This window comes from Lissotriton helveticus, chromosome 3_1, assembly GCF_964261635.1.
Source record: "Lissotriton helveticus chromosome 3_1, aLisHel1.1, whole genome shotgun sequence".
In the NCBI taxonomy this organism is placed as follows: Eukaryota; Metazoa; Chordata; class Amphibia; order Caudata; family Salamandridae; genus Lissotriton; species Lissotriton helveticus.
Window position 1 is genome coordinate 1,490,586,928 of NC_136061.1, and position 22,169 is coordinate 1,490,609,096.

General features: G+C 45.1%; 1 protein-coding gene across 3 annotated transcripts in view; it reads left to right on the forward strand.

The window, feature by feature from the left end:
- The window catches only part of SLC37A2 (solute carrier family 37 member 2), a 928,549-nt gene that overhangs the window by 319,965 nt on the left and 586,415 nt on the right, over window positions 1-22,169 (forward strand). For all 3 annotated transcript variants that reach the window (XM_078682149.1, XM_078682150.1, XM_078682148.1), the window contains one exon: window positions 8,966-9,101. In XM_078682149.1, coding sequence (XP_078538275.1) covers window positions 8,966-9,101 — 136 coding nt within the window. The remainder of the gene's footprint in view (window positions 1-8,965; window positions 9,102-22,169) is intronic.

Consider the following 22,169-nt stretch of genomic DNA (forward strand, 5'->3'; position numbering starts at 1 on the left):
ATTTTATAAGAGTGAAATCCCTTTCCAGTGTTTTTATTACTTCACCATGTTTGTGCCTCCATGTGGGAGTGCAGTATCTTCGATTATTTGGGAGGGCGAAGCAATACACCCCTACAATGCGGACCCTTCCCCAAGTACCTAGAGGGTGTATGGGTGTAGAGCCAACAATCCCTGCAAAGGATGATCCAACCCCATTATCTGATCAGTTAGAGTGAGGGATCCGTCTTTGTCTCCAGTTGGTCACCCCTCACGGATTGTCAGACAAGTGCGTGGTGGATTCTCAGCATGCACGGACCTTCAGTGTCAGCAGAAGTGCCTCATCTGCCCATCTATCGTGATGCCTATTAGTTATAATAAAAGCAGCCTTCACCATGTGCACGCTATAGTAGTGATGTTATGGATATGTAGCTAGTGCTGTCGCCCCATGGATAAAAATAGGACGACTTTTGCACCTATTACGTAGAGAGGCCTAGTACATGATGTTTAAGCCACCGTGATAATGTTGTGCGAAGCTGGATGTGTAAACATAGTAGCTTCAGAGAAACTAATCCTACATTGTCTTGCATGCAAATGTGTGCAAAGGTTCACCACTGAAATGTTATTTTCTAGGACAATGTAAGGAATGAGCTGCTTTGCTACATGGGCCTAACTCAGGAATATAACACTATCACTGAATTTGTGTATCATCTTTTTGGCAGACCTATCCATATCATTTAACACAGCCTCTGCTCACCCTCCAAGAATTGGGAGCCGTTTTATCAACAGTCTTTGCTATGTGGGCGATGTTCTATTATTGAGATATACAAGAATCGCCCCCAAACTCCTTTTGAACGCCTTACATGCATACTCGAACAATCTCAAGCTGAATCTTAAGAAAACTAAAATCTTGATTATGGGAATTAGGTAAAGAAAAACGGTCCTTGTTTCTGAACGGTAACCAAATTAAGGATAAATTGGAATACAAATACCATGGAGTGCTTGGCAACTGAGGCTCCTTCTTTTCCCACTAGCAATATATAAAGAACAGAGAGCCCTCACTCTCCTCCATGCATTTTGCTCCTTGTTGAACCAACTTAAGGGTCGGACCATGACACCTATTTTAAACATTCATTTGAGCAAAACTAATTCCAACTATTACGTATGGTTCTTATGTTCTGCTGGGAAGAGATGCAAAATATCTGGATAATCTCATCTCCACCGCACATAGCATGATTTTCTAGCTACCGCATCACAATTCCTAGCTCAAATATATCACGAATTTGGTTTGGTGAACCAAATGTTTGCCTGTCAGGGGGAATTTTGGAGGATGTGCTTTGAATTCTGGCAAGCACAACCTGCCACTTTAGATCATCTGCTGTTGCAAGTAATCAAAACCGCAGGCAATAAAGCTCCAGTTCGACAATTCTTGGGTAAAGTGTTGTTGGTTTTGCTATTAAGGAACCTCTGGAAAACACTGGTGGGCTTTGGGACTTGAGACTCCTCACGAAGAACACTTGCGCCCTTCTGGAGGACAATACATTTGCTAAGCGGGCCCACACCTGTACTATTATCAACAGGTAATCCTTGCTTATTGTGCAACCCTACTTGGACCTATGTTACTATATGGTTAAAAAAGAGACTCATGCTGTTTTGATATGCTGAGCTCCTATTATCATATTTCTCTTCGAAATGACTTAAGTATTTTACCTAAATTATGTATGTTTACTTCATGACACATTTTATATTGAATGTACTGTCATTTATGTGCTTTTATGATTTGCTTGCCAAATTGAATAGAGTTTGATTGATTGACTTAACAGTAACTTGGGAATGTGATGCAGGCTCTGTGATTACGCTAGAGTCTATTCAACATAATGTATGCTTCTGCCAAGTATTGTTAAATAACAGAAGGCATTGATTAAAAAGGCTCTTTATTACACTGAGCATTCAGTCATAAGGAAATGCTGTTTTGGTATCAATGTAAGGAACCAATGCCATGCCCAGTGCCCACTTTGTGAAATTTCTGATCATTGCGGAAAAGAAATTGAAAAGGACAGGGACATATCCAGAGAGCTCTATAGCATCGTCCGGCAACAAACCTCCAAGCCCGTGACCTCTTCAATTCAGGCGTCCAACGGACTTTGTGACAACTTCGCCAACTTCTTTAACGACAAGATCACTAAGATCGAACTCTCTTTGGACACCATTAACACTCGACCCACTAAGAGCATCACGCCCGGGGCGGTCGCTGTCGCTCCTTGCCCCTTCTCCAATTCTTGGCTAAGGTTCCGCCCCATTCAGGAACATGACATAATCACGCTGATCTCCACCTCCAAACCCTCGTCCCATGTCCTTGACCCCATTCCACCCCTACTAACCAAAAAGCTGAAGCACTCCCTAGCACCGCTTTGGTGCACGATAATAAACAGCTCCATGAAAATTGGAGGCGTTCCAGACTGCCTTAAGGTAGGGCAAGTCACACCCCTATTGAAAAAACGCGGCCTTGACACGATGGATTTGAATAACTTTAGACCTGTATCTAACCTTCCCCTTCTGTCCAAAATCCTAGAAAAGTGCGTACTCTTAACAGCTAACCCAACACCTGGATAACATCAATCTCTTGGACTCCCACCAATCTGGCATCAGAAAAGGCAGTAGCACAGAAACCGCGATCCTCAACATCATCGACGATATCCACCACTCACTAGACTCTGATCAATGCTGCCTCCTCATTCCCCTTGACCTATCGGCAGCATTCGACACAGTTTACCACAAGCTCCTCATTAGGGCTCTCCAAGAAAGAGCCAGTCTTGATGAGGCGTTCCCCCAATGGTTTTCCTCATTCTTACACAATTGCACTCAAAAAATAAAAATTAAAAACTTTGCCTCTGACTCTCAGACTCTCACCCTATCAACAAGGGAGCCCCTCCAGGCTCAGTGCTCTCCCCGCAACTCTTTAACATCTACACGGAACCTCTCACCAAGCTACTCAGAGCAACCAACATCCGCTTCCATCTTTAAGCAGACGATACTCAAATATATCTGGAAACCACCTCCCTCAGTGACATTCAAAGACTCCATGACATACTGAGTGATGTCCAACACTGACAAAACCAAGATACTTATAATTTCGAACAAGGGAGAGAATCCTCAAATTGCTGAATGGCTAAAAGCTGTAGATGTGCTCAACAGGAATCTCACCCTAGCTGACTGTGTCAAATCACTAGGCATCACACTAGACCCGAAACTAAACATGACCAGTCACATCAAGAGTTTGGCCAAGAGAGCTTTCCTTAACCTTAAATTTCTGAACAAAATAAAACCCTTCATTCCGCCTGGTGATCTCATACAGGCCACTCAAACACTGGTGCTGTCAAGAATGGACTATGTAATGCAGTCCTCTCAGGAATTGCAATGTCACACCTAGCTCCCATCAAAACTGAATGGTCACCGGAATCAAGAAATTTACCACATCTCTCCTGCATTCAGTGAACTTAAGTGGCTCCCAGTTGAAATGAGGATCCGCTTCAGAACAGTATGCCTCACTCATAAAGCCCTGCATACCTGCAAACCTGAATACCTAGCGGCCAAACTCAAAAAAGCCGGTCAGGCCGGGAACCTCAGAATCTCAAACTCCCTCCTCCTCATCCTGCCAAAAACTCTGAAAACTAAAAACTGCGGCTCGTTCCTTCTTCGGCGGAAGCGCGCCAAAATCTGGAACTCCATTCCCCCTCACATCAGAACCACTCCCTCCTTTGTAAAATTCAAAAGCCAACTCAAAATCCTGTTCCTCAGTCGTGCCCTAGGGAGTCGATAGGAGCACTCAGAGTGGGGTAACGGTCACCCCGCGCCGCTCCATCATCTTGTCCGCGAGACTACGAAACAGATGTTCCCTTGACTACGAAGCTGACCCCTCAACAACGCCCTGCATTATTATTGTGTCATTCTCTTGTCTAGTTTGTTGTCTCTGCAATGTATCCTATGTAAAGCGCTCCAATACTCTCGGGTCAGGCCAGCGCTATATAAAACGTCTAAAATAAAAAATAAATAAATATTAAGTATGAAATTACTTCTATCATTATACTCTAGATCTCTATTTTTTTTTTTTTTTACTGTCTAATGAATTTCCTTGGTCTTGTGTGTAAGCCGGTTTTGATATGCAGCTTTTTTAATTAAATAAGTCTTATTAAATGGGTTACCTTTTTACCTTTGTACAGACCTCAGCAACGGGCCATAGTATGTGTAACTAGTTAAGTATCACTTTAGGATGATGGTTGGACAATGCTAGGGGATTTAAAGGTTACAGAGAATTCAGATCTCCTGTTATGGAAACTACAGTTGTTACCACTGGTGTCTTGGGGCAGCTGCAATTTTGGACCCCAAACTTGATCCCCAGGTACTCCAATTTAGCACCGAATTCTCAGGATAGTGAGCAAAAGAAATATAAGGCTTACTCCAGGAGGTGGTGTTGGCTAGAAGCTCCACATTCAGTAAAACGTTGTACATCAAAAAGTATTTAGGGGAGTGGGAGTGAAGGAAGAGTATGGGTAACGCTTCCACACCGTCGCCACAGGACACCTTAGCCCTTTACAATAATCACATATGAAAAGGGAAAGGAAATGTATGATGCAGCCTCTGTTGTCAGCCGAGAGTTGGGTAGCCTTGCACAAAGTCCTCCACCATTTGTGTTGCCCACAAAGAGGTAGCTAAAATGGATTCCTTGGTCCACCTTATAATTCATGCGCACAGCTCCATGCTCATTCTGCACTATGCCTTCTACATACATACACATTCTAACAATGTGCCACGCAAATTCTTATGAGAGAGTGGTAGAACCTTCTATATACGGGAGGTTACTAGGTATCTGTAGTATCCTTTGGTTGTAAATATGTTCATTTACTCCAAGTTACTACAGTATCCCAGCCTGAAGGAGTCACAAAAGAAGGCCTGTCCCTTCAACTACAAATAAAACTTCCACCACCTTCAGTGGTGCCCGAAGCTCTGTGAGCAAGGGCAGAGCCACTCTCTTGAGTAGGAGGCACATTGAGTGTCTTCTAATTCTCAGAGCAATGCCCTGGGGTCTCAGTCCATGTAACAGGAAGGTTCCATGTTGGGTTTAAATGATTGTGAGGGTCTGAGATAAAAACCAAAAGCAGCACTTCAGAAAGAGGGACACAACAAAGGGCTGTGTGAGCACACTGTCCAGAGCGATTCACAGGACATGAGGACTCAATTCTCACTTTGAATGGTTTCCAACGGGTGTAGTAGGGGCAGCAAAGTCACAGTGCCCCACAGCCTGTTCCAGCCCAGCCAAACCCCAGTGGGAAAAGCAGTAAGAGGTGGGGTTGCTCACCCAGAGCCCCGTGTATTAGAACACATGGGGCTGAGTTTGAGGTAGAGGCTACCAATGTTAGACCTTCCCCCGGAATCCTCTCCATGCATATTGGTACTTGGTAATGTTCCTGCGCTCCCCCTGGGTGATGTTGAGGAATTTGAGCAATTCAAGGACAAGGTCCTGCATTGGCTGGATCGTAACATGTCTCTTGGACTTAGGCTGGAGAAACATATTAATATGGTGCAAAGAGTATCCTTGGTGGGTAGGTCAACCAAATACCTGGCAGGAGACTGTGTAATTGTCAACTTCAACAGACCTTATCTAGTAGAGAGAACTTCACACTCGCTGTTACAAAATAACTTGGGTGGGTCCCCTTCGACTATTATGGCCTTCGACTTATGGTATTTCAACAGATCCTTTACCTGCGCTCCGACGAAAAATAGGGTAGGCATCTGGAGTCTCCCAGTTTATCCTGGACGTCTCGCGCAGGATCGTCAGGTGGTAACCCAAGACATTCCCCTTTTTAACTCTTTTGCACCACTGGAATCGTTGGACGCCTGCGATTGACTCGCAGATAAAGAGGCTGTAGAGATAGCATCCTCACATGGAGGGAATATAGGGTCTCCCTCTTTAGAGTCTGGTGACGGTTAAGCCTGTAAATTTATTTCATGGAACATTGCCGGGCTAGCAAACAAGATGAACAACCCCGAATGGACTACTTTTATACAAGGATTTAACGTCATATGCCTTCAGGAGACGTGGCCTACTACTAACAGTTTCTTTCTCGAGGGCTTCAAGACCTTTTTCATACCAGCTATTCCTTCACTGGCAGGTAGACCTAAGGGCGGTCTGTTAATTTACGTCTCCCTGCCCATACCATGCCGCTTCAAGTAATTACCAACTGATAATTTTTGCAAGCAAGCTATATCGTTCTCCCAGGGGCCGGTAAACTTGTTAAACTTTTATAATGCTAATCCCGTGCATCCAACTGTTATATATATCAGCATTATGGACACTTTTCTAAGGAATATTGCCATTAAGGCTTTCCTGAAAGGCTATCTCATGATTGCAGGAGATTTTAATATTTATCTTTGCGGGGACATCGATGCAGGTGCTATAACCAGCATAGGATGCCCTTAGATGGAGGGCCTGCATGTTGAACACACCCTACAGGGAGATAGACTTAGTGCCCTAGCCGATGAGGTTGATTTAATCATGTGAAGGACCAGGGAGGCCCATGGTAGGAGCCACTCACACCCGACATTCACTGGAAGGGGGAGCTCAACGCTGATTGATTTTATCTTTGTTTCCAGACCCTTCTTTCAATTTCTACTAGATTTTTCTGTTGAAGACAGTATTTATAGCGACCATAACCTGCTGTGCATCTCGTCCATCTGGCCTAAGTATCGGAATACCCATAGGGGAGTTCCCAGGGAAACACCAAGGGCAACAGATCAGCGCATAAGTCTAAGGTGGGCTCCAATATCTCCGGATTCCTTCTATGAGTCCCTTATGGCTAAGTGCAAGAGGGAAACATATCTGTACACCTGGATGTGAGGAGGCAGGGGCTGCACTGGAGGTATTCCCTGCCATTTCACGTACAATTGGACACTTACTTGAGGCACCACCTATGTCCTCGAAGGGTCGAACCACAAGTTGGTTTGACCATGGCTGTTCCCTTGTGGCCAGGAACCTGAGGGGTGCATTAAGAACCTGAGGGGTGCATTAGGCACCATCCCAAGGGACCCTGCTGTGGTACCAATGTGCAAAGGGATATATAAAGCTGAATTAGCAAGGCGTAAGGCCGAGCTAAAGGAGGAGGCTTGGAGCAAGCTCAGTGAGGCCTGTAGCCTGAAAAATAGTACCCAGTTCTGGAGTATTGTCAACTGTCATTTTCTGACAGGTGAAAACTCTGAGGCCTTAGATGCACATATCACAAAGGAGGAATTGGGTTGGCCATTTCCAGGAAATGTTCAGCAGCTCAGCAGACGTATATCAAGCTGAAGTTGGAGGGAAGTCGTCCTTTACTATCACAGCTGAGGAAGTCAGCAAGGGTATAGTAGAGTTGTCTAGGAACAAAGCACCTGGACCCGATGGCATCCCTTCGGATCTTTATCTATCTAATCCACAGCTATGGGTGCCAATCCTTACCTCAGTTATAAATGCTGCAATTAGCGAGTACCTCCCTAGTACCTTGTCCCTTTCCACCATAGTCCCGGGGAAGGGTTTAGGACTCTTGGAAGGGCGGGCCTCTTTAGTGACCCGGATATTATTACCAGGAAAGATTTAGTCTGGGCCAAGGAGTATTTTTATAGACTCCGGGGAGTAAAAAGGGAGGAGTACGAATTAATGAAACCCAGTGTACGGAAATACATTTTGAAAACTGTACAATCAACTGAACCATATCTCCTAGGTCTTTCTAACACATGACCTCTTTTTATTGACAAGTTTCCGTTTTGACTTATTTTATCTCCTCCTTGCCCACCCAGACAGAGCAGCAAAGATTAGACTTTGCCTTCATGTGGCTGTGATAACAAGTCCCTGCAGGACATGATCCATTTTTTTGTTTTGCAGTTATTATGAGGTACCGAGGAAGACCTACATAATAACAATTTTAAAAACATTACATTTTAATCAAGTATGTCCCGCTTTTACATTTTTAGCTTTGCTCTCAGGGCCTACGTTATGGTATGTCCTTAATTTTTTAAAGGCCGCAAATAAACTTAGACCTAGCTGTGACTACCATCTTGCGTTTATTAGACCTTCTGATTTTTCTCACTTATTTATCTTTAAAAAATGTGTCTGATAATTGTATATGTTACTTGACGACTGTTGATATTAATTGGTTGGGAGTTTTTTGTATTGTCGTATTTGTGATTTGTGACTTTTATGGTTTTTATCAGAAAAGACGAATAAAGTTCATTAATGAATGGTTGATGTAATGCATTTTTAAAGTACTTTGCTGGAAATTGTGAATACAGAATTATGTTTGCTAATGCTGAAATAATTCTGTTCATTAAGTAAAATATTGCTGTAGGATGTATGATTGAAGTTCAGCTAACCACAACAAAACACCCAGGCCCACATTCCCAGATGTGGGGTAATATTGTATCAGGTGCAAACAGGGTTTTGAAAAATGTATTACAAATAGCGTTCACATTTACCACTCACTTGGAAACATTTTCCTGCTTCTAATATACCTGGTAAAAGGCCTGGTGGAATTTGAGACAGAAAACAAGATTTCGATTTTGCAGCTCAGAATTGGGGGAAAAGTGTGCTGCATTATTTCCCATTTCGCCCCGTGGAATTTGTTATGGTGAGGTAATACCGCACCAGGAAAAAAGTTTCTCACAATGTAGGTCTTTCATCCCTTTCATCCCATATTTCACCACAAAGAGGAATGTATGTGAGCATCAGTAGCTGCAATTCCTCCGGACTCCAGCTGTGTGTTCCAACCAACAGCAGCCAAGTATACACCAGTTGGCCACCACAACCATCTTACCCTCCACATTCAGCATCATCATTCTTTACTTGAGCATAACATAGGGTCACAATATGCTATAATGCATTACGCTCCTTATAATAGTACAGGGCTCAGCACTGTTGAAAAATCATCCACGATTAACTTCTGTTTTCTTTGTTTTCCCACAGTGGTATTTTTGGTGAGCGCCTTCCTTTGCGATACTACCTGTCATGCGGAATGGTGCTAAGTGGACTTTTCACTGCTCTCTTTGGCTTGGGCTACTTCTGGAACATTCACTCCTTATGGTATTATATCATTATTCAGGTGAGATGGCTCATGTTCTGTCGAGCATCTGCTGCAGTTTTTCCATGTAGATGTTTCTTCTGTTATACCAACCATTTAATGGCTGCTTTAAACAGAAGTGTTAACCAGGAACATTTGTTGTTCCACCTAAAATAAAGCTACATTTTGGATTGTCCTATACCAAAATGTCTCTGTGTATGTCTCTGTGTATGGCACTGCCTAAGTGAGGTTCGTTGATATATCCCCTGAAAACCTAACTACAAACACAAACATTGGAGAATGTATGTGCATACGTTAACAAAAGAAGAGAGACTATAGAAGACAGAGACCAAAAGAGAAACTAATAGAAATGGAAGAGAAAGAGGGGCTGAGCGGTATCTAAAAAACGAATGAGAGAGATCATCATGGAGGTTTGGGAGAGGGGATGCATTGAAACATATTCATGAAGGGATGACTCTACCATTGGATGGAGAGAGAGAAGGAAAGAGATCAAGAAAAAGATCCACAACAAAGAGAACGATAGTGAGATTGAGCAAAAAATAAGGAGGAAAAAAGCAATAGAAAGAGAGAAGCAGTGGGCCAGAAAGATTGTACACACAACCAGTTTTGAAAGAGTGCAGAGGTGAGGATGTAGACTGCAAATGCAGAAGAGAACTGAGGATACTACACTAGTAGGGAAAAACAGACTGAGCGCTGGAATGTATACATTTTGAGTCATTGCACCAGAATGAGGTTGGGTAGAAACATCCGTTACAGAAGCGGTTGAAAGAGTGATCACGGCAGCTGAAGAAGAGAAGGAAAGGGTTCTTGGATATGAGGAGCTGCTGTTTCAGTTTGATAAGAAACTGGCTTGCACTTTTCTTATAAATGAATTAATGACAAATAATATAGGCCTCAACAAAACAAAATTGGCTCTTGCAAGTTTCTGTATTTCTCAGTGTACTGAAGGAAGTGACCCGATTAGGGCCACCCGGGTCACTAACGGCCACCTTTCAGCCTTCCAAACAAATGAAGAGCCAGTCAGACAGTAGAGAATACAAGCCAAGTATATTTATTCAGGTACACTCAAGCAGAGTCCAATCTGACCAACCTCCTGGGATTGCTGCAGAGGGACTTACTTCAGCAAGCATGGCAATACCTTATGTATAGTTTAGAACCAATGATGACACACCCGAACTTGACATTTCCAGCTCGAACCAGCTACACAAAGAAGGTACAGAAGGATAAGTTTGGATCCTGAGACCGAGCACACATTATCTCTGTGCCAAGGTCGTTCTGCCTCCACCCATCGCTGGACCAGTGGGAAAGGTATGCATAAAAAGACAGGGTATTCATTAGCACAGCGAGAACCAACCTTGAAGAAAACAAAATTCACGGTGGCTGTCTCTAGCAGAGATGGAGGAAAAAATGGCGGCTGAACGTAAAATGGTGCCGTAAATGCTAACTTGTCAAAGCAAAATGTAGCAACACAACAAAGGCATTTTATTTTATTCCAACACACCCTCCTTTTAGCATTTGCCAGACCATTTTTCATGTTGGGTGAGGAGGACATTATTTCTCATATAAGCAAGAGGACATCAACACTTGGAGCAATCCACATACTTATTATCAGGGATAGAAACTGCAAGGGAAAATGTGGACTCAAAGGTGCCCTAGTCAATCTCCATAATTACTGTACTTGCGTCAGGAACTGGTATCTTTGGCTTGGGGGTGAGAGCTTGTACACAATAGGAACAAGTTGGGGGACAATGTATGCAAAGGCAACATGTAAACATAATACCCGACATTGCAATGAGAAAGACGAGGATCTTCCAACCCCACGTCACCAATATATTCCAGAACCAAACCGATAGTTTCCATATTCCTGTCTTTTGTTGTATCTCAGCTGATAACCTATGCAATTTATGTACGGTTGAATAAACATTGGGAGCTTAATCGGGTATGTATACACAACAGCTACTGCCAATGAAGCAACAGGCCCCTCCCCTGTCAGCGAATATGACGTCTAACACCGTTCTGTATTGCAAAGTGACTAATCTCGTAGCCTGGAGCTCAGCTGTAAAGTTTGTCATTGTCCCAGCCGTTGTATTGATAACTGCCTCAACAACTCTAGTGAGCTGATGAATTTGGAGACTATCGACAACGGAACCCCAAAAAGGGAAAATACCTTTTGTAGCATATTCAAATTGCTGTGTGGCTGTATCTGTCCGAACTACATCCTTTGGGTCAATGGCCCTTTTATCCTGGGCTAGGTGCGTGCTCTTACATGGCAACTGCTGATATTTGTGATAATTGGATGGAGTAACATATACAAGGGGATGGAGGAAAGAGAGGTAACATCTACCCGACCATCCTTTTGGAAGCCATACATAAGCGTGGGATCCACATATAAAATAAACATTAGGGGGCGATACTAAGGGCGGACTATCGATTTTTCTCAATTCCTCTGTGGGATTGCATCTACTCTGTCCTCTGAACACAGAAACTAGCTGTTTTGTTGACTACTGACACTGGTATCGGCTGGTGCTTTGTAACATTACAAGCCTGGATAGATTGGAAATACTCAGATGTGTTAAATCCCTGGAATTCAATTTGAAGCCATGCCTCATCTTTACACTTTTGTATGCGTTCATACAAGACCTTAAAAACAATATACATAGCATCTTTTGTCCTGCCTGTCCTGCAGAAGGAACGATGTGATGGAATTGTACATTCTGTACCATATTGTGAGAATCCGCATGTGTCCTATCCATAGTAGAGAAGTGGGGATGATGAGCTACCATACTGAGCAATTCAAGCCAACCCTTACAAATGCTGATCTATGACAGTGGCATGGACAACAAATGATTAACTTTGAGTCACTGAGGGAAGCAAGCCCCAAACTCATCAATTATTTGTGTTGGACACATTATGAGCTTGGTGTAACATTTGTATAAAAACACTCTCGGATAGGACAACCTATTCGTTGCCTTGTGTGGAGCCACAGTAACAAAAACGTGTTCAGGGGAAGGGGATGTTGTACCCACCGAAGAATGTACAGGATACTTCTCATCCAGAAACCAGGATTTTCCCAAAACAATTATTAGCACAATCACAACTATTGATACAAAAACTATTTTACTTTTTGGACCAACCCCGCACTGGACGTGGAGGTGCAAATGGCTGTTCTTCCTCAGTAATAGGCCGACCAAACTGACACATTATAAAGGAAAAAGAAAAGGGAGAGGGCGTAGCAAAAGTAATAAGAAAGGCAATTGATCCCAGTGTCTGTCTGAGACTCACTGGTACAGGCTCCTATTGTTCATCAATGTTGGCGCTCTTGAGCACCAGCAGTTGAGCCGCTCAGTTCTAGCTCTCAAAGAATCCCACGCTGAGCAGTATAATGCACCCCTCTCTAGGAGGGCACATTCAATTTATCATGTCCACTATCAGAACAGTGCACTAATCTCACCTCGCCCTAAACTAACACAGTTGGTACTACAGCAGAGTACGCCCTAACTTGCACAGTCTGTCCCTGACTAATCTGACTTCTCCTTCGGTGCACTGCTCCTCCTTTGGGGGCACAAATTATACCTAGTGAAAAGGGGCTCCGGCACATAGGGGTCAGTGGAAAGGGGCTCAGGCACAGAGCGGTCAGTGGAAAGGGGCTCCTTAATGGCTCTGATCTCTGGAGGAACTGCCACATTTAGCACTCCATTATTTTCGGCAACTATTTGGGTCCATGTGAGCTTGGCTTAGGAAAAAGGAATGAATCGTGGAACTCTCTCACACTCCGAGTCTCCAATAGAACTCTCTCACACTCCGAGTCTCCAATACCATCCCTCACCCATTGATCGTAGGGTAAAGGCAGGGGTACCTTGCCGCAGGTAAGCGCAATGGAGCCAGTTCTTTCGGCCAGCGACCATCACAGCGGTACGTGTAGATAGGAGGACCTGCTCCGGCCCCCTCCACCGAGGCTCCAGGCTCCTTTTCCGCTGAAAATTCTTGGTGAGGACCCAGTCGCAGGCCGAATATCGTGTCCAGGCCCCCCAGGTACTTCAGTAAGTGTGTCCCTGATCTGTTGGTGAATAGAACGCAAACTTTCAGTTGACTGATGGAGATAATCTGTCAATAATGGATACTCAATTTCAGAATACCTACACTGCTGCGGAACGCCCCAGACATTCGCCGGGCGTCCAAACATTACCTTGTAGGGTGACAATCCTGTGTTAGAGTGTGCTGTTTGTAGGAGAGTAGGGTCTGCTTCCTATGGTCACACCCACTTTTTTGCTGTGATTCTCTGGTTTTTCGACTTTAGTGTGGCTGTGGGCCTGCTAATCAGACCCACAGCCCAGCTGTTCTCTCTCTAAATTGATACCATGTACTTTAGGTACATACCAGATTGGTTACTGGGTCACCCTTGTGAACCCCTGTATAGTGTACCCAGGGCATAGGTGCACCCTAGGCCTACCAGGGGCTGCAGCATGTATTGTGCCACCCCTGGTTTGCCTTCCAAACTGACACCACAGGTCTGTTCACACGGCCTAGGTAAGGTGGTGTAATCACCCCTTACTTAGATATAGTATACCTATATCTACCTTATATATAGACACATATGCACCTATAAGTCACTCCTATGGTATGCCTCGACAATCCTGGAGGCAGAGTGCTTGGTTTTATGTGAGAGGGTGCCCTAGCATGAGCTGAGCCCCTCTGCAGCTTTTGGAACCATCTCCTTATAGCTGTTCTATGATATAGCCATACCATATACTCTTAAGTGCATTATAATCCCCGCGGTTAATGCTAACTTTGGTTTGGGCTTTATCAAAACATGTCATGTAAGGTGTCAAACACTTTGGAATACTACCTCTCCCCCCCCCAGTCTGGCAGCGGGGGTAGCATTCCACCCTTCTAGAGGGAAAAGACGTGTATGTTACTGCTTTTCCTGGTTAAAGTTAAACAGAGCCTCAGCATCACAAAATGGATGCTGCTGCCACAGACACAAGTCTGACCTCCTGTTGCTGGGGGAAACTCCAACAAGGGCGGCCTGGACAAGAGGTTTCCTGTTCAGTGAATGCATCTAGACACTACCTGGGGTACACAAGGTGCTGCATGCATAGCCCGGTTCAAACCAGTTGCTGGGGCACTCCAGCCCCAGCTCTTGCGCGAAACTGGACAAAGGGAAAGGAGTGTAACCACCCCCTTCTCAGGTCCACCCATAGGAGGTACCTAGGCAGGTAATCCAGCCCCCATCCTTAGTATAAGTATGGGAGCTGTGTCCCCAGGACTTCAGATTATCCTGGTAAGAAACTTTGATACAGAACTCTTGGACCTTTGACATTCTATTCTGACTATAAGACGGAAGACATCTCCCTTGTGGTCAAGGAGTGACCACCCTGTTGAAACAGGCACCATCAGCAACTTTGCCGGTCTGCAGTTTCAAGTCTCCCACCGGAACTCTGCGACTCAAGAACTTGACTTCAAGACTTCTCTGACCCGACCCACATCCACAGCAAAGCTGAGACCCATGGCGGACACGAGAGACGTGGGACCGAACATCTTGCACTTCCTGCATTTTGCTACCTGCACTTGTTTCCTGAATCTTCAGTAAGTTGTGCATTGGCGTACGAGAAGCCCCAGCCCCGAGCATCATTTGAACCGAAGCTCAGGCCCCCACACTCCACGAGTATCCGGTGGGTCCCGCCTTTACATTTGTGCTCGATGCGTCTTCCCGGTTCCTTGCCCGTTGGCTAGTGAGCCCCCTGAAGACGCCATCTTGAATCTAACTTGCGATCCTGGTTGCTCCAGGCTTTCTCCAGCTTCACTAAAAAGAAGCGCCACAGACCTTGCTGGTTTGCAACAGAGCCAATCTCAACATCCTGCGTTGGTTGCGGTTGCCAAGGCTTGTTGGGTCCAATCCGGATACCGACACCGCAGTCAACTAGATCCTTTGTGGCACAGCTCGTATCCAGCGTTTGGTCATCATCGATGCCTCCTGGAACTCGTGGCTAAACAGACAAGCTCACCTTCTTCACCTTCAAGCAGTGACATCGCCTGGGTCCTTCCTGTTCACTGGCTAGTGACCCAGAATCTGACCCCTCTGCTTTCAGGTTCTTCACATCACGGATCCACGCCTTGGTCCACCCCGACATTTTTCCTTTGGTCGCCTGCAGCACTTCTTTGCAGATCTCCATAGAAAACGATGACAAAACCCGGCACCAAAAGGCACCTATGCACCCGGCTTCCCTGGGTGAGGTAACACGAGTACTTCTGTGCTCCCGTGGGTCTTGACTCTCGAAGTGTCCTAGTCTAAAGGGGTTTTGTCGTAGTCCATCCGGAAGTGTCCTTAAACAGTAACTGTAACTTCTTTGTTTCCCATTATAAGTCAATGGTAACTCGCGACTGTGTTTAGACACTGGTAACTCGCGACTGTGTTTAGAAACTGCACGCGTCTCTCGTGGGCCTCCTACTTCCTAACCTTTGGTTGTTTAGTGTAGCCCCAGCGATTCTACCGGCCCTAGGCCTGCTTTCTAACTCTCACGTGGTTGTTAGACCACTTTCTTAGTATATGGTTCGTGAGGCCCCTAGGGCATAACTGTATATGTACAACTTATCGTATGCTAATTGAGTAACTTGTGATGTAATTTGACCTCTGACCTCATAAAGAGTGCAGAGGGGTTGTGTTTAGAATAAATACATATATATTTGATATATACCTTGTGTGGTGTCCTTTCATTTGATATTTAAGGGATTATAATTGGTAAAACACCTGGCTTCACATGCCCTCTGAAGTCTTAGCCTATTGACTGCTGGTCCATGCTACCACTAGAATAGCTTTCTCTAAGGTTGACTTTACAACCACCATCAATAAGGGTCGATTAGACTGGTGCAAGGTGCCCACTAGAACTAGTGGACATCATTTGTCAGGCTAACTTCTCACACTGTTGTTCTCATTGACAAAAGAGCTAATTGTAAAGCATCTGGCCACTGTAACCCTGTCATCTCCTGTATTTTTGCCAACTTAAGTTTGAGAGTACCATTGTACTTCTCAACCAAACCTGGTGTTTTGCAGCATGAAACTTCTGTTGTATGTGCAAACCATCACATATTAGCTGTATGACCCTGGCATTAAAGTGGCTCCCGTAATCACTCCAGATAAAACGGGGGAAACCGAAGCGAGGAAAGAACTCCTTCAGGAGCTATCGCAAGGGCTGTATTTTCTTTAGTGTGGTAAGCCTCAGCCCATTTACTGAATGCACAGATAACCACCAACATGTACTTCAAGTTAGTGACCCTATCTAATTCCATATAATCAAGCTGGAGGACCTCCAAGTGGAATGTAGGTGGTGCAAAATTACCGGGTGGTGTAGGGATACCTTTCCCAGGTTTGTGCATCATGCACACCAAGCAGTAGTTCACTCAATGGGTAGCAGTCTTGGATATTTGATCATTCTGCCCCCCAAGGTCGAACAGCCTGCAAATACCCTTAGACTAATATGGGCTGGTCCATGAGCCATTGTGACCACAGGAAGAACATTTGCATCTGGCAATATCCATCATACTTCCCTGACTTGTCAATCCAACATCCCTCATCATTCCTGTTTGGTGTACTTTGTTGCCTCACTGCTAATTCCTCTATCGTGGCCTAAAGGTGTATCTCCTTCATATTTTCAAGTGTATCCTCAAATATGGAGAACTCAGGCACCCACTTGGCGGACCTGCTACAAACATTCCTTTCATCTTTATTCAGGCTGTTTCCTTAGATGTCTGATCTGCAAAAGCATTCCCTTTTCCCACATTATCAGTAACCTTCCTATGGGTGCTGCACTTCATTATGGCCAATTTTTTAGGAAGTGTCAAAGTGGACAGAGCCTATATATCAGAGGACCATGCTAAATGCATGTCCTGTGGGAATTAAGAAACACTCTCTGGGCCCAGAGTCGCCTAAAATGATGGGCGACCCCAAAGACTTACTGGCTGTCAGTATAAATATTAACAACCAGTCCCTCAGTCAACTTGCGGGCTTGAATTAAGGCAACTAACTCAGCTGCTTGGGCGGACTGATAGGGAACTCGTGAAGTCTCAACTACCGTGCGCAGCGTAGTGATTGCATATGCTGCAGTGGTGGTGCCATCTGGTAATTTGAAACAAGAGCCATTGGCGTACAGTCCCCCTTGGGGGTCAGATAAGGGAACATCAGTCAGGTCTACCCGTCCTTTCGTCTCTTCTTCCGTTCGAAAGATACAATCTTGTACGCCCATCTCCTCATCCTCAAAAGGGAAGGGTAGTAACGTGGCTGGATTCAGAGTGGCATAGCGTTTGATAGTAATGTGCTTTTGAAAGAGTGTTGGCTCGTAACCGGTCAGACGTGCACTGGTGAGGTGCTGGGTCTTCGTCTTATTCAAAAGTGTATCCACAGCATGGGGTACCAAAACTGTGAGGTCAGTATCGAGAACGAGTCCTACCAATTTTTGTATTTTGACCGCCGCGGCCGCAACTGCTCTCAGACAGCTCGGAAGGGCTCACACGACAGGTTCAAGCACAGCAGAGAAATAAGCACACAGCCATTGCTTATCCTCAAATGGTTATGTTAAAACAGAAAGCGCACAACCACCCGTCTGATGTACGTACAGCACAAACTGCTTGGTATAGTTAGATGTACCAAGCATAGAAGCCGAGCAAAATCCAATCTTTAATTGCTCAAAAGACTGCTGACGGTCAGGCGTTCAAGGCAGGGGTTTGTACACATCTTTAGTGGATAGTGCAAGTAGGGGTTTTGTTAGTAGGGAATGGTTTGAGATCCATTGGCGACAAGAGGAAGTAATGTCAATAAAAGCACGCATATCTTTCGAAGTTCGCTGAGTAGGCATTTTAACAATGGTACTGATGCACTCCGGGGTCAATCTCCTACCCTCCTTTGACAGTCGGTGACCTAAATATTTTACCTCCTTTCGACAATACTGCAACCCGTTTCTGTGTCCGAGGCGATAAGCTGGTCATCAACATATTTGAGCAATACATTACCTGAGGAGAGCAACAAGGAACCAGCTGACCTTTCAATACTTGACTATAAATCATCAGACTTTCTGTATAGCCTTGAGGAGCGCGACAGAATCTAAAACTTCTGCCAGCTAGGGTGAATCCGAGCCGATACCTGCTGCCAGGATGAATGGGGATACTGAAGAATGCATTTTTCAAGTCAATGACAGAAAAAGAATTTAGCAGAAGAAGGAATCATTGTCAAGAGTGGGACCACCGGAAACTGGAGAATCACTATCTTGTTAACTTCACGCGAGTCAATCACAAAACGATAAACATTCTGTTGGTCACCGGAAGAACCCAAAGGTGTTCTTTTGAGGATGGGAAGAATAGGCTATTGAAAATATTAGCAGTCTCCTCATCCACTCCCTTGTCAATCAAATCCGGCACAATTTGCATCAAAGCACGCTGACCTGCCTGTGGTATTTTATGCTGGGGATTACGGGGTAAAATAGCACCTTCCTTGACACGTATCGAAACTGGTGATATCTGCAACAGACCCACATCTGTGTTGCCCACCGCCCACAGTGTGTGTGGCACATCCCTAAACTCTGCAGGAAAGGGCGCATCTTTAGGCAGACACTGTGTAGCCCGCACAACATTAAGACTCATTGTCATGTAGACAAACTCAGGAAAGCAGTATATTTTAGTGTGCAATTATTTCAATAAATCCAAGCCCATCAAATTTTCTCCACTATTAAATGTCAACAAAAATGGCGAATCCACCATAAAAGGATCAATCGTCCGCGCAAGGGGTTTGGAAATGGAGCTTACAACCAGTACACTGGAAAAACCTACCGGTACATTATTATGGCCAGAACGAGCCGCCACAGGGACCAAAGAACGAGAAATAGAAATATTTGTTGCACTTGTAGCCACCAAAAACTCTTTAGCCAAACCATGCTCAACCGCGCTAATCTACAGGTAACTGGACTGGTTCCTCACTCAGTCCCTGGCTGTCCAAACTGTAAGACATTCCTGTTACCTCATCAGTGTCATAGTCATCATTGTAATACTGCCCACCCTGAGTGTCATCAAAATAGTTCTGTTCAGAACGAACCTGCGACGTCACAGCATTCTAAGCCCTGTCCTGTCCACCGGTTCCATGACCCCTTCCATAAGAACCTCGTCCTCTAGGGGCCGCCACCTTTTGAAAAAGTACCGGACACTCCCTACACCAGTGCCCCTCCTCTTTACAATATGCGCACTGATTCAGCCCTAAAGGCATGGAGCTTGTTGGTCTGCTTGTGCATGGAAGCTGTTGGCAGGCCACCGCGCCCTCTACCTTTCCTCCTAGAAGCCTGCTGTAACAACACTTTCGTCTTTGAATCTTTATGCGTCTTTCCCATCTTCTCTTTCTCTTAATATTCCCTGTGCTCATAATACTGTGCCATATTCAAGATAACAGAAGGGGTAGAGGTGGACCAAGTGCTCTCAGAAGCCTGCAATCGGGTCAAAATCTCAGGAAACAAATTGGAAACAAATCTATTGACAAACAGCTGCACACCACCTTCAATCGACAAATCCTGTCCACTCTAGTCCAAGAACACTCCTTCAAATCGAGTAAAAAAAGTCTGACTCACTCTCAGCCTTCTTCTGGGGACAAGCCGACAGCTTGTCCCAATCAACCTTCCTCGGAGTGTTTAATAGAATGCATATACGTGAAAATGCGGCCAGGCAAGGAGAGTATCTCCGCCCTATGCTTATCACCTGGCTTCTGTTCCTGATCCCAGGCCTTCATTTGATCCCAGGTACCACCCAACTCTGCAACATGCTCTTGGGTGTGTACGCATCTCCAAATATCAACTGGAACTAGTAAACCATAAAACTTTTCAATATCAGCAAGCGTCATGACTGACGAAGAGGCAGCTTCAGTCAGCTCCTTATAATAAGCGGTGAGATTTTTTCCTAGGGTCAGGCAACTGAGTCTTAAGGACAAGACTTCACTCCTTTTCCAGGGAGTATAAACCCATTGTTCTTGGGAACGGGCCTCTACTCTGTGCTGAATAACACAATTTTGCTGAGCCCCTAGCTCTGGGATCTCTGGAAGTTAGATGGGATGGACCTCCCGCATTGGATACTGAGTTACCGGGGTAGGGCTCTTCACAAGCAACCTTGCCCTATAAGCAAACAACGTTGCAACATTACCAAAGACATGAGCAGGTTCTATATCAGTAACATAAACATGATCCCTAATATCATATATAATCTGCAGCGCCGTACCCTGAAAGCACTGTTCCCAAAGACCAATCAAAGTAGCCGACATGTGCTTAAGGGCATGTTGTTGTACAAAAGGCTCATAATCTTTAATAACACTCCCTATATCTTCTGCACCATAAATGGCGTTATGAGCCCATTGTGCAGCCTGATTAGCCACCACCTGTTTCTCTGCATCTCCCACATCAGATCGGACCTACGTCCGCCCCAAATTTTCCTTAAATGTTGTCCAATCTCTATTTTTAGGGCCGCCTACTACTCAGTGATGTTGGGGAATGGAGGAACACAGCGGGGGCAACAACAGAGGGGGGCACTAATGTCATTGTCGGCTGCGCCGTGGGGGTAAGAGCTGGAGAGAGAGAGACCGAAGCAATAGGTGCCACAGGAGTACTAACAGTCACAGTTGCCACAGACGGCGAGGGCAAATAAATAACAGGAGGTGCCATAGCAAGAGCAGTCTGCTCAACAAGAACAGAGGCAGAAACAGCAGAGACAGGAGGACTAGACAGCTGGTCCTGTGAGGCAAGAGCAGGATATATCTTCTGCGGGGCATAAGGGGGTGGCGGCCGGGTATCTAATTATTGCTCCACAAACGTATCACTTTCATCTTGGGCCACAAAAGACTTGTTCATTTGTAATCGGAATTTCCTATCTGCACGTTTAACCCCTATCTCTTGCTTCTCTCTATCGGGTGCTGCAGCTTTCTGAGTCACTGTTTGCATTCTCCCTTTTCGGGCCTCTTTCATGCTTTCATTTGTCTTTGTTTACCCTCCTTTTGCCATGTTCTGAGGGAATCAAACATAGACTGCCTACTTTTCCTTGCAAATAATTTCTCCTGTAAAAAGGCATTTTTCTGTTCATCAAAAGTGCCCATCAACGGTCACTGCAACTCTGCATTGTCCCCTGTATATTCGTGCCATAGCGTACTAAACATAATCCTGCCAAGGCCATGCTTCACATACATGTCAAAATTCGGAGTACCCTCTGGAGGCGCCGGCTAACTTTTTTCCAGTTGAGCATCAGCAGAACAACGACAGCAGGAAACCCAAAATTTACTACACCCGGGCATTTTAAATAATATACCAAATTCGTTTTGTTGCCCGGCAGAGTGTTCACAAACACTTCGTACCAAAAGCGGTCCAAAAAACCACATCAAATCCAAAGGTGGTCCTCAAATCGCACCAAATCCAAACCAAAATGGTACCTTATTCACAAAGAACCAAAACAAACTCACCTGGTGCACACATGTCAAACGAATTTATTCTCCACTGCTGACTCTTCAGACCATATGGTCAGATCCAAGGGTTTCGCCGTTCAGGACCCCAGTAGGGATGACTGCTGGAGGAGGCACCGACCTTTCAGACAGACTGGGCAGCTGCGAGATCAGGAAAGCTCTCGTGCTGGGATCCCTGGTACGTCCGTCCGACCCGACGATGGCCCCGAACTCCCCACACGTCCGTGTGCAAGGATGGGTCACCTGATGGGGTCCCTGTTTGGGTGGCAACTGTAGGAAGTGATCCGATTAGGGCCACCAGTGTCACTCGCGGCCACCTCTCAGCTTTCCAAACAAATGAAAAGTCAGACAGTAGAGAATACAAACCAAGTATATTTATTCAGGTACACTCGAGCGGAGTCCTGCCCGACCAACCTCCTGGGATTGCTGCAGAGGAACTGACTTCAGCAAGCATGGTGATACATTATGTACAGTTTAGAACCAATGATGACACACCCGAACTGGAATTTTCCAGCATGACCAGCTACACAAAGAAGGTACAGAAGGATACGTTTCGATCCTGAGACCGGGCACACACTATCTCGGTGCCAAAGTCTCTATCTAGTGGGAAAGGTATGCAT